This window comes from Aquarana catesbeiana, linkage group LG02, assembly GCF_042186555.1.
Source record: "Aquarana catesbeiana isolate 2022-GZ linkage group LG02, ASM4218655v1, whole genome shotgun sequence".
Classification (NCBI taxonomy): domain Eukaryota; kingdom Metazoa; phylum Chordata; class Amphibia; order Anura; family Ranidae; genus Aquarana; species Aquarana catesbeiana.
In genome coordinates this window covers 521,975,898-521,989,560 of record NC_133325.1, presented here as the reverse complement: position 1 = coordinate 521,989,560, position 13,663 = coordinate 521,975,898, and the positions used below count along the sequence as shown (strand labels likewise).

The 13,663-nt window shown below is 39.6% G+C and overlaps 1 protein-coding gene across 1 annotated transcript in view; it reads right to left on the bottom strand.

The window, feature by feature from the left end:
• DSTYK (dual serine/threonine and tyrosine protein kinase) overlaps positions 1-13,663 on the bottom strand; it is a 348,400-nt gene that overhangs the window by 64,447 nt on the left and 270,290 nt on the right. The window contains exons 9-10 of the mRNA XM_073615817.1: positions 11,883-12,015; positions 8,405-8,518 (exon numbers count right to left, since the gene is read on the bottom strand). Of these exons, the coding sequence (XP_073471918.1) occupies positions 8,405-8,518; positions 11,883-12,015 (247 nt within the window). The remainder of the gene's footprint in view (positions 1-8,404; positions 8,519-11,882; positions 12,016-13,663) is intronic.

Sequence of the window (13,663 nt, the reverse complement as noted above, 5' to 3'; positions counted from 1 at the left end):
AGTTTTGCACATCGAGAGACTGAAATTCTTGCCCATTCTTCCTTGCAAAACAGCTCGAGCTCAGTGAGGTTGGATGGAGAGCGTTTGTGAACAGCAGTTTTCAGCTCTTTCCACAGATTCTCAATTGGATTCAGGTCTGGACTTTGACTTGGCCATTCTAACACCTGGATACGTTTATTTGTGAACCATTCCTTTGTAGATTTTGCTGTATGTTTGGGATCATTGTCTTGTTGGAAGATAAATCTCCGTCCCAGTTTCAGGTCTTTTTGCAGACTCCAACAGGTTTTCATCCAGAATGGTCCTGTATTTGGCTGCATCCATCTTCCCCTCAATTTTAACCATCTTCCCTGTCCCTGCTGAAGAAAAGCAGGCCCAAACCATGATGCTGCCACCACCATGTTTGACAGTGGGGATGGTGTGTTGAGTGTGATGAGCTGTGTTGCTTTTACGTCAAACATATCGTTTTGCATTGTGGCCAAAAAGTTCGATTTTGGTTTCATCGGACCAGAGCACCTTCTTCCACATGTTTGATGTGTCTCCCAGGTGGCTTGTGGCAAACTTTAGACTAGACTTTTTATGGATATCTTTGAGAAATGGCTTTCTTCTTGCCACTCTTCCATAAAGGCCAGATTTGTGCAGTGTACGACTGATTGTTGTCCTATGGACAGACTCTCCCACCTCAGCTGTAGTTCTCTGCAGTTCATCCAGAGTGATCATGGGCCTCTTGGCTGCATCTCTGATCAGTCTTCTCCTTGTCTGAGCTGAAAGTTTAGAGGGACAGCCAGGTCTTGGTAGATTTGCAGTGGTCTGATACTCCTTCCATTTCAAAATGATCGCTTGCACAGTGCTCCTTGGGATGTTTAAAGCTTGGGAAATCTTTTTGTATCCAAATCCGGCTTTAAACTTCTCCACAACAGTATTACGGACCTGCCTGGTGTGTTCCTTGGTCTTCATGATGCTCTCTGCGCTTTCAACAGAACCCTGAGACTATCACAGAGCAGGTGCATTTATACAGAGACTTGATTACACACAGGTGGATTCTATTTATCACCATCAGTCATTTAGGCCCCTTTCACACTGGAGCGGTTTTCAGGCGGTATTGCGCTAAAAATACCGCCTGAAAACCGCCCCTAAACAGCCTCCGCTGTTTGTTCAGTGTGAAAGCCCGAGGGCTTTCACACTGAAGCGGTGCGCAGGCAGGGCGGTGAAAAAAGTCCTGCAAACCGCTTTTTTGGAGCGGTGAAGGAGCGGTGTATTCACCGCTCCTGCCCATTGAAATCAATGGGACAGCGCGGCTATACCGCGGTAATACCGCAGCTATAGCCGCGCTGTACGAGCGGATTTAACCCTTTTTCGGCCGCCAGCGGGGGTTAAAACCGAACCGCTAGCGGCCGAATACCGCTGCAAGAACGACGGTACAGCAGCGCTAAAAATAGCGCTGTTGTACCGCCGACGCCCCCACCGCCCCAGTGTGAAAGGGGCCTTAGGACAACATTGGATCATTCAGAGATCCTCGCTGAACTTCTGGAGTGAGTTTGCTGCACTGAAAGTAAAGGGGCCGAATAATTTTGCACGCACCACTTTTCAGTTTTTTAATTGCTAAAAAAGTTTAATATATACAATAGATTTCGTTCCATTTCACAATTGTGTCCCACTTGTTGGTGATTCTTCACAAAAAATTAAAATTTTATATCTTTATGTTTGAAGCCTGAAAAGTTCAAGGGGGGCGAATACTTTCGCAAGCCACTGTATATACATACACATATATACATACACACACATACATATATACACACACACACACACACACATTTATTAACATATTTGATGGATACCACCAATTATTCAAGCGGTTAGTGACTACACCTGTTTTTAGCCAGCATGAGAAGAGGGAGAGGAAAGAAAGGCAATATAAAAAGTTATTTTGTTGAGCCAAGAAGTGTGTAGAAAAAATGCTACATGAGAGGTTAGGACCTTATTACTCCAAGGGAGAAATATATTCCTTAAAAGAAGGGAAAAATGTTCAAAATGTTCAAATAAAATACTTTGTGGTAGCAACAAAATGTAAAGTCAAGATTAATGGCAGGATCAAAAGAAAAAAATAAAAATAAAGGGGGGGGGGGGGGTTTCAATTTATGGCAGGCTCAAAAAAGAGGGATGCAATTTATGGCAGGATCACAAAAAGGGGGATTGCATCTATGGCAGGATCAAAAAAGAGATAGTTAATGAAAAAAAGAGGGAAGGAAATTATGGCAGGATCAAAGAAGAGGGATGGAATTTATGGCAGGATCAAAGAAGAGGGATGCAAATTTATGGCAGGATCACAAAAAGGGGGATTGCATCTATGGCAGGATCAAAAAAGGAAGATACAATTAATGAAAAAAAGAGGGATGCAATAATGGTAGGATCAAGAAAAAAACAGGGGGAGGGATTCAATTTATAACAGGATAAAAAAAAAAGAAGAAAAAAAAAAAAAAAGAAGAGGGGTTCAGTTTATAGCAGGAACAAGGAAGAAAGATACAATTAATGAAAAAAAAAAAAAAAAAAAAAAAAAAAAAAAAAAAGGAAGGAATCCATGTTACCATCATGTATAAATTTAAAATGTTTAGATACATTGGATAACCTGCTCTCATTACTATATGCTGCTCTGTTATAATGTTCGCTAATCCTTGTGCAAAGGGGCCTAGTGGTGCATCCTACATATCGTAATTTACAAACATCACATTCTATCACGTAGACTACATATTGAGTACTAAAATTTATAAAACCCTTAATAGGAAATACCTTATTATAGTACGAGGTGATAGACTTGTGATTCTTGTTATGTTTGTTACAATACCTACAAGTATTTAAACCACAACTAGACGAGCCATTAGTATTGAGCCACGTTTTGGAAATAGTGGTGGTTTAGTGTAGACTGGGCGACAAAGAGTTACCTAAAGTTGGGTCACGACGACGACAAGAGAAATTACACCCTTTAGAAAGCACATTTCGGTCCTTGTCACCATAAAGCGTGGGAAGATGTTTATTGACAATCTGTTTGATCTGATTAAATTCTCTGGAAAAAGTAGTGACAAAGGTAAGGGAACTCTTGTCCTTGTTCTTTTGATTTTTATGTTGTGTATATTTTAAAGAGCAAGGGGATTCTCTGTTATGCAATAGATTGTACCTGTCCTTCTCTGAGGCTATGGAAATGGCTCTATTAATATGCCACTTCTGATAGCCTCTATCGCTAAATCGTTTTGAGATGTTAGAGCATTCTAGCTGAAAACTTTCCGGGGTGGATCAGTTGCGCTTAGCTCTAATAAACTCACCCACTGGGATGGAACGAATAGTATGGGGTGGATGGCAGCTGGAGGCCAGAAATAAGGAATTTCCGGCAGTAGGCTTGCGGAAGGTTCCAGTATTTTATAAGACCAGTGCTGGGGTCACCCCTGAGTGTGATATCTAGAAAATCAATCATGATCTTATTGCTCACATAAGAGAATTCAAGATTAAGGCTGTTATTGTTAAGGTATGAGACAAAAGAAGTTAAAGAGGAATCAGTGTGGTTCCAAATTAAGATCAGATTGTCTATGTATCACCCATACCAATGGATGTGGGGTGCATAGATATTGAGATGTGAAAAAAGAAAACATTCTTCCCACCATCCCATGTATAAATTAGCCAATGATGGAGAAAATGTTGCTCCCATGGAGGCTCCACAGCATTGTACATAGAAGGAATCGTGAAAGAAGAAGTAATTGTGTTGTAATAAAAAGGTAACAGCCATAATGATAAATTCTTTGAGCTGGGGATCATAAAAGCTATATTTGGACAAGTGATATTGTAGTGCATCTAGCGCAAGATGATGTGGCAAGATGATGTGGTATGCATGAATAGAGAGACTTAACGTCTAAAGTAACCCACAAAAAATGCTCTGCCCATTGTACTTCTACTTCATATACTTTAGGATTGATGCTGTCTCTTTTATATAGCCCGGCAGTCTTGTCACTAAAGGTTGCAAATACTGGTCTACCCATTCACCTAATCTCTCTAGGAGTGAACCTGCTACTATTGGACAACCTTTTACAGGTCTCAGGTTTGTGTATCTTGGGGGGATGATGGAACACAGGGACAACTGGATGTTCAACTAAAAGGTGCTCTGCAACCTTTTTTGCCAGTACTCCCATTTCCACACCTGTGTCCAAGAGATGTTTGAGTTTACTCTTGAAAACTGGAGTGGGATCAGATTTAAGGGGGCAGTACGTTGAAGAATCATTAAGTTGCTGCAAGGCTTCAATTATGTAATCACTGTCATTAAGTACCACTATAGCGAACATTATAACGGAGCAGCATATAGTAATGAGAGTTTATCCAATGTATCTAAACATTTTAAATGTATACATGATGGTAACATGGATTCCTTCTCTTTCTCTGCAGCTCAAAAAAAATCAAAATGTCGGTATGTGGAAGAGACAAGCACAGAAGGCTACTGGAACAGGAAGTTAAGTGGATTTTCCTGTTGGGGACACGCATCCCCACACGCATGAACCATAGATGAGATGTGGATCTATTTCTCAAATGACATCATCCTATCCCATCTTCAGTTTTATTGTCACCTGCTTCAGTATTTGTCTTTTTGTCCCAGTATGTTCCTTTTGTGCTTGTTTTCTGCCCTCTATTTTTTCCTCCTGCCCAACAAAAGGGAAAGAGAAAGGAGAGAAGGGGAAAGGAAAAAGAGGGCAAAGAAGGAAGACAAGGCAGAAAGAAAGGAACAGAAGGGAAGAAAGGAAAAGGGGAAGAAAGGAAAAGGGGAGACAAGGAAATTAAAAAAAATGTTTGTTTTTTTATCCTGCCATAAACTGACCCCCTTTTTTTTTTTTTCATTAACTGTATCTTTCTTCTTTGTTCCTGCTATAAACTGAATCCCTCTTTTCTGATCCGGTTATAAATTAAATCCCTCTTTTCTGATTCTGTTATAAATTTCATCCCCCCCCCCCCTTTTCTTTTTTGATCCTGCCATTATTGCATCCCTCTTTCATGAGTTGTATCTTCCTTTTTGATCCTGCCATAAATTCAATCCCCCTCTTTTTTGATCCTGTCATAAATTGCATCCCTCTTTGATCCTGCCATAAATTGCATCCCTTTTTGATCCTGCCATAAATTTCATCCCTCTTTTTTCATTAATTGTATCTCTTTTTTGATCCTGCCAAAGATTCAATCCCTTTTTGTGATCCTGCCATGAATTGCATCCCTCTTTTTTGATCCCGCCATAAATTGAATCACCCCCTCCTTTATTTTTTTTCATTTGATCCTGCCATTAATCTTGACTTTACATTTTGTTGCTACCACAAAGTATTTTATTTGTACATTTTTCCCCTTCTTTTAAGGAATATATTTCTCCCTTTGAGTAATAAGATCCTAACATCTCATGTAGCATATTTCTACACACTTTTTGGCTCAACAAAATAACTTTATATTGCTTTTCTTTCCTCTCCCTCTTCTCATGCTGGCTAAAAACAGGTGTAGTCACTAACCACTTGAATAACTGGTGGTATCAATCAAATATGTTAATTTTCTGTGACACTAACCTGATAGGCCAATTTTTGTAGAGATGGAGTTTGCACATGTGTATGTGAGTGTATATTTTGCCATATCTGTTTCAAACTAGCTACGACTAAGGCTACTGCCGAAACGCGTCATCTTTATTGTTTTATTGTCACTCTGATGTACCAATAAACGACACTTCAAGGATTACAGTTTTGCCGGCTCTCCTTATTACTGTTGCACTGGAGTGTGTTGGGACACATCGATCCTCAGCACCTGTGAGTGGATCTGGTGTATGGATTGAGTTGTCCCTGCTGAGAGCGCTGTTACCTTTATTCTTCCCCTAACAAGTCCTTTGTCTTTTCAAGAAAATTGGTCTTGTCCTTTCAGATGTGGCACAATCAGATCGACATCTGGTGTCCACTGACAGCTCTTGTGAGATATTTCCTTGGGCAACAACCAATTTCCAGGATCCAGGTACTATCAGCCTAGGTAATTACCTAATTCTCAACATATGGTATGTATACTGCTGATAAAGCTGTAACATGCCTTTATGCCTTTCTACCCATAGAAGGATGTAATCTATGGCCTGCACTGCAGCCCGACTGAGCTCCACCTTGGTGATTCACATTAAGCTACTGCCAGAGACTTGTGTAATTGCACCCTTAATCCTAGTACACACTGCTGTTTTTTTGTTCAACCCAGCGGGCTGAATGAAAAAAAAAACAAAAAAAAACTGTCAGCTCAGGTCAGAGCCACTGTACCAACAATCCGATGTTAGAATAGCAATCTCCCCTGCTTTTCTGTTGTGTTATGACAGGAAGATGGCCTTTCCAGAACACTATGGTTGGGATCCGGTCGGTAGATCTTTTTTGGTCTTCTTTGACAGAAGCAGGCCAAACAGCTGGCTTCAGATCCGACTGGCCGCAGTACACACGGGCTGAATGTCGACCAATTTCTACTGAACTGCCCGATGCCACCTGACATTCGGCCCATTTGTACGGGGCTTTACTGATTGCCTGGTGAGACTGTCTAGTGAAGCAGGGGAGAGAATCAACTGACAAATGTTGTGGAATCTCATATTAGCCAATGTATTTCATATTGTATATATTGATTTGCATATATTTTATTGATAATTATTATTATTATTATTCATATTATTATATAGTAGTGGTTTTATCAATATTATTATTCAATAAGTAAAGCAACAATTATTAATCTTTAATAATGTATACTGTGTTTTCCAGATTTAGAAAGTCTTCATTTATAAGTGTTGAACTTTAAATGACCTCTGCTTTATGACAAGTACTTGTAAACAGGTGTTCTCGAAAATGTATTAAGATAGTCTACTGGATGAAAGTTCATTAGAATAGATTCAAGTTATGTAGAATGGTCTCAGACAGATAACAAAACAGGTGGTTAAAATAATTAGGTGGAATACAGGAAAGTTATGTACAGAACATTAATTAAGTTTGACAGGGTCAAACAAAGGTCTGCTTGTGCCCTCATTAAAACTGTTAAAATACATGCATATAGTGAAACATAAAACATCTGGTGGGGTTATTGAAAGTTAATTGTCTCAAAGTTGTAAATCTGCAAATCCTTAAAGCTAGTTAAATCTTATCAAGATAAGGAGAGTCTGATAACACAGCTGGGTGCCAGACTGTCTCTATACAGGTGTTTTTAATTGGACAAAACCAGTTATAAATCACTTTAATGAACATATAGGAATTTTGGGAATAATTAAGTTTATCTGGTTGTAGAACAGGTGTCAGATTTATGGTTGGTTACTTTGATGTAGATCTTAGCGACCAATCATATGTAAGAGATAAGTTGAGATAAGACTTGGGAAATGGTATATAAATGCAAGCTCTGTAATTGTTAGACAGACAAGTCAGATAGGAGCTCATAAGGCTGAACTCTATGTATGCTGCCCTATTGCACGGGTCATAGAGGTCAGAACCAATGGGCAAGTATCTGTCCTAACTTGTCCCCTCGGACAAGTCAGATAGGAGCTCATAAGGCTGAACTCTGTGTATGCTGCCCTATTGCACGGGTCATAGAGGTCAGAACCAATGGGCAAGTATCTGTCCATAACTTGTCTCCTCGTACGAGTCAGAGAAGACTTCTTAACTTGTTCCAGAATGTGGTCTCAGGTGAATTTCCCTCAAGAACTTGGTCGAGCTGGAACCCAGAACTCTGTGAGGAGACCAGACCACCGGCCAATTGGCTGGTCCCTATCAGGTGAGAGGTTCCCAAGAATTGGCAGTAAAGACCCATTCTGGTTCAAGGTAAGAACAATTCACAATTGTATCAATTGGGGTAGAGGATAAGAATATTTATATCTAATATGCTTGCATTGTAAGAAACTGTATAAATTAGACCTGTATATTGTAATATTTTGAACATAAACCTGTATGTTATCAGCTGTTAATAAACCTGCATTGTTGAAGTTCTGCCTGGTTCGATACTTTACTATTCTACTTCACATTCCAGGACATTTTCACAGTCATTCACAAAAGGCAATTGTCCACCAAGGGTAGTCTTGCCAAGGCCTTCTTAGAGGCCTAGTGCCGTTATGGACAGATGAAGGCTCCAGCAGTGGAATACATAGACTTTGGTATGGACTTTAAAGCAAGGGAATCCTTCTATGCTGTAGCAGCTAATAGACACTCACATGAAAATTAGGCTGCAAAGAGAACATACGCTTTATACAGGTTATACATAAAAATAAAAAAAAATTAAGTTGTGCATTTTTAAGAGCTTTGTAGAGAGTCCTCTCTAGCGTCCTCTAGAGTCCGCGTCAAACAGTGTACACAGATTATAGTAAATAATGTCCTTTAGTATCAACATAGGTATTGTTACTTAATCTCACCAGAACATTCTTCAACTTGATGTCTCTGTGGACCAGGCCCTGATTATGCAGAAAACGGATGCCTTCCACCACATCTAAACCAATTTGTAACCGATCTTCCAAAGATAGGCCAGACTAGGAGACAATGGAAAGTGGATAAGTTGCGTGTACAGTCACAGTATTTTGTTCTCCAATAAACCTACAATATATGCAACCTTTTTTAAAAACATGCAAGTGCTCAATTAATGCTATGCAAAATTTAAAGCTAGAATGACTACTGAGGGGTCTTTCGAATAAAAAAGAAAACAATTCTTAAATGAATACGATTTTAAAGCTGAACTCCAGGCTCATGAAAACGTTACCCTTGCAGTGGGGCACCTTTTATCTAGGGGAAAGGAAAAAAGGTAAAATACTTGCCCTTTTTGTAAGATAGGTCCATCAAAGTCGCTTCTTTTCGCCGCTGACTGGCTGCAGCGCACAGATGTCATTGTGTAAAAACAGTCCTGGATTGTACGCGAGGTTGACAAGGGCCACCCTGAATCCCAGAAGCGTGGATAGCCATTGTTACCCTCCTCTAACAAATATGAAATGAGGCAAGTATTGTGATTATTCTTCTCCTAGACATAGTTAAAGAAGAGGGTTCGGGACTTTAAATGAGACGCAGGTCTCCATCCCTGTTAAATGCATGAAAAGGAGGGGTTTTGGGACTTTGAATGAGGTGGGGCCAAAGGATCAGTCACCGTTGTAAAAAAATAGATAACATAACAAACCAAATGTTGGATAACCGTCACATAATGGATTCGCAATGATAGATACATTGTGAACAAGGCAACAACCCATATATGATGCAGGGCAATGATCCTTAATAGATCAAACCATTCTAAAATGCACGTAATCACAAAACTGCTGGATAAAACCATAATGGTATAAAAAGACCTCATTAGAGAAATGGTTATTTTGATGCATGTCATGTGGTTTACACTCCATTGGCATGTGAGTATCCATTGGGGATGAGTGATTCTTTCTCTTCCCCCATATGTATACTCTTCCTTTTAACAATGCACACTGTACTCCATTGATCGATCTATATTATTTTGTAGATTTTGGTGCAAACTGCCCCTAAAGAGTGTTCGATACACGTGTCTACGACATGCACCAAAATAACCATTTCTCTAATAAGGTTTTTTATACCAGTATAGTTTTATCCAGAAGTTTTGTGCTTATGTGCATTTTAGAATGGTTTTATCATCTATTAAGGATCATTGCCCTGCCTCATATATGGGTTGTTACCTTGTTCAATGTATCCATCATTGTGTATACATTATGTGACTGTTATCCGACATTTGGTTTGTTATTATCTATTTTTTGCCTATAAAATAATTTTTTTTACAACAGTGACCGATCCTTTGGTACCACCTACACATCTCAAAGTCCCAAAACCCCTTCTTTTCATCCTCCTAGACATAATGCGCATTTAACATACGCCTGTAGTTCAGCTTTAGGCTAAGGATGTTGTATAACCAAAGTCACAGTGCAACAACTGATAAGTCCCCATCTTAAGCTCCAAGGAGAAAAGATCTGCCTTGAGTGGAAACTACAAATGCATAAAATGCCTATCATCCTGACAGTGCAGCAAGCTAAAAGGGCCACTGCCTAGACTCAAAGGCTGTAGTTACACCTTTGTGTGCTTACCTGATCATTTAATTCAAAAAGGCAATACATCAAAACAGATGTCAATGTGCATGGACACAACGCACACTGACATGCGTTAATGTGCAATGTAAAGTGCATTGTAACAAGTGTGAAAGTACAGCAATTTGCGTCAGCACAAACATGCACTGACAACTGTTTTGACGCATTCCCATCAACACAACATGCATTAAGCAAAAAAAGGAACCAAAAAGACAAAATGAATCCAAAAATGTGATAGGACCCAATCAAGCTAGACTTAAAGCAGAATTACAGGCAACATTAAAAGTTACATAAAGTATATGCTGTAGTCTCTCAGCCGAGCATAGCGCTAATGCCACATTTTGTAAGCCCCCGTAACAGTTTTAATACCCGTCGATCCTGGCAGTAAATCCTTTATTTTTTTCAGAGTAAGGTGCTCAGCAAAAAGGGTCAGTTACTTAGGGTGCTTACACTGGTCAGATTTTATTTATATGCATAAAAAAAACAAAAAAAAAAAAAAAAAACACACACCATAGATACAGACCTAGCTGGCTGCAGCATTGATACGATGGTGCGGCTGTCCCCTGCAGACACTGCACCGAGAGCTGAGCAATCAATGACCACTGATAGCTCAGTTCTTGTGTCTGTCAGTCACTGCTCTGTGCTCTGCCCCTTCAGCACTCACTAGAATGCCAGACTGGAGATGGCAGTAGCTGACTGGCTTAGGCTTTCAGCAGCACACAGAGGCTGAGCTAGCTGACAGTCAGGCTTCTGGGCAGATCCCCACATTGTCAGGATCCCTAAGGAGACTGGACCAGCTATGACGCAAGCCCGCTGTCGGCTGAATCTGAGTCACAGGAGTACATCTCCCACAGGAGATGTACGGTCAAAAAAGCTTTGGACATACTTCTCCTTTAAACGTTTGTTTTTTAGTGGGGTGGGGTGGGGGAGGTGTAGCTGCAACCGCTTAAAAAGAGTTCACTGCAGTTGAATGGATTTCATCCAAATTCAAAATTGCATATCCAATCTTAGATTACCCCCCCGATTAAGCCCTCTAACAGTTTTGTCGTGAAATCTCACAGCAGAATTGTCACACTTTCAGCAGGATCGACGAGTAGTAAAACTAACAGTATTGTAAGTAAGAGGACGAAGGCAGTAGACTAAATTATAAACCAGATCAGAAGCTAATGCAACATTTGAAGGATTCATAGATCCAACTAGGTTGTTTTTTCCATGATAAAATACCTGCAAGTTATTTTTTTCTGCAAACAAATCAAGATCCTCACCCTATCCATAGAGGGTACAAAAGAATCCCACTTATTATGAAGACTGGAACCAACTTTATGCTGGTAAAGATGTGGGTGGTGGCCAGAGAAGTGAAGTTGTCAGATGCTGACTTTTACGGAACAAAAATTATCAGCAATTTCTGGTATCCCAGAAAAAAAAATGAAAAAAGTTAATCATGAAAACGCTTTTCTTGAGAAAGGAATAGTCTTCTTGAAGTTCTTGTAACTGAGAAATTGGTTAAAGAAGTTTAGGTTAAAGGCAAAATCTAGAGGTTAGAGGTTTCCTTCTTGACTAGAAAACTTGAAAAACTAATACTTACCTGTTTCTGTCTTACAAAAGGGAACCAAATTTCACAGTCATAAGCTTTTAAGACTCTAGTTTGTCAACTTCTGCAATAGAAAGCCAACGATTCCAGCTCAGTCAGAGAAGTTTCCAACACTCTGAAGTGACAAATTCTTCAAAATTTTGTATCTCTGCAATAGGTAATAAAATTTCTCTGATAACACCTACATCTGATAAAATACATACAGAACATGCTCACCTTTAGTCCCGCATAAAGATCTCTATGGAGACGTTCTGTGATTAGCAAAACTGCAATGCTGGAGCCTCCTCCATAATTATAATCAATTACGGAGCCATGCAAATCGACCAATCGCTCGTGTTTAGGCAGTGATCTATAAGAGCATATTTGCACCAGTTATAGACATAAGTAAAAGGGAGAAAATCAAGCCATTAAGTCTAAAAATCGAGAAAACTAAAAATGATTTTACTCCTAAAAAGAAGCTTGAAATCCATTAAAGTTTTGCCTATAACCCTAATCAAGGCTACTTTGTGGAGCATTGCGCATAAAGATAGCCCAACGCAAGGGGGATACTACAGGTGGAATCTGGAATGTCAAGCAGCACCACTATAGTTTGTTGCATGTTACCATCTCACTTGTACTTCTGCTACATTAGAGTTGTACCTCAACGTGTTGAATTCTAATAGAGAATGAAATGCATGATAGCACTCCTTCATAACTAACAGGTTTGCAGGGATGAAAAAAAAAAAAAATCTCACTACCAGGGTCCCTGAAATGCACAAAAAAAAAAAAAAAAAAAAAAAAAAAATGGTTTGATATACCGGCATCTACCAAGAACAGAAAAATCTCAGTGTGGTCTGTGCCCTACAAAAAGTAATTAGAATACTAAAAGCAGTCGCAAGACTGGATTTTTTTTTTTGCATCCAATTAGTCATAGAATTACAAATACCATCTCTCATGCCTGGTAACTGGCACTGGGGCATTTTAGATAAGAAAATTCCAAATATTCACTGTATACATTTACAACACCTTGAATGAGCAAATCTTTATTTTTACTCCCCTATTATCTGAGCTCTGGGTCTTCAATAAATTGCAATCCTAAATACCTTATGAAGATTAGTGAGAAAGTGTCCCTACAGCAGCTTTTTTAGGTTTGTGGGACACTGCACAACTTTTGATTTGGAGAGGGGGATAAAAACCCAGCTTAAAAGAAAAAACAAACGTTTTTGCTACCTACAGGTCAAGCACTTCTGTGCCAATATTTGCTTTCCTGACAGGCTTTGAATGCTTTCCTCTTTTGAATCTAAGTGCGACTGATACCCATTGGCCTGGCTCAATCTCATTACTATATTCTTCACTACTATCCCTGTCCTCTCAACACCCACAAACTTGCACTCAAAAATGGTCATCAGATTTGGGAGGGGAGCTGGACAACCAGGAGACCAAAACTTGGAGTACAACTAAATCCTGCTCCACTAAGGTTTTAAACCATCAAGACAAAATTACAAAGTGATGACTAGATGGTACCTGGTCCCCCTAGAACCGCTCATTATGTCCCGGGATATTCTGCTGTGTGCATTCAAGACTGCAGACAGGTGGGCACCTTCTTTCAAACTTTGTAGACCCTGCCCTGTGGTACAACGATTTTGGACTTTTTTTTCAGATAACCTCCAAACTTTCAGAATCCTGTCTCATTTTCGGCCCAGTATGTCCTTCCTAATTATAAATCCCTTGGCACGCCTAAGCGAAAAATGCAGTGTTGAGAGCTATAGAGAGGTTTTTCTTTTTTCAAGTCGGCTCTTTTCTTTTCCCTTATTTTCCGCTGTATGCATGTCAACGTTTGTGCCAAAGACTGCTTACATATAGCGTACACAGCAAATGCACACTATTGGAGCCAATAGAATAATCCGCACTGTGATGTGGTAAACAAATTGTGCTGCAGCTTTTACATACATGTAGTATACATAACCCATAGAGCTGCACGATTAAATTGTTAAGAATCGTTATCGCAATTTTTCCCC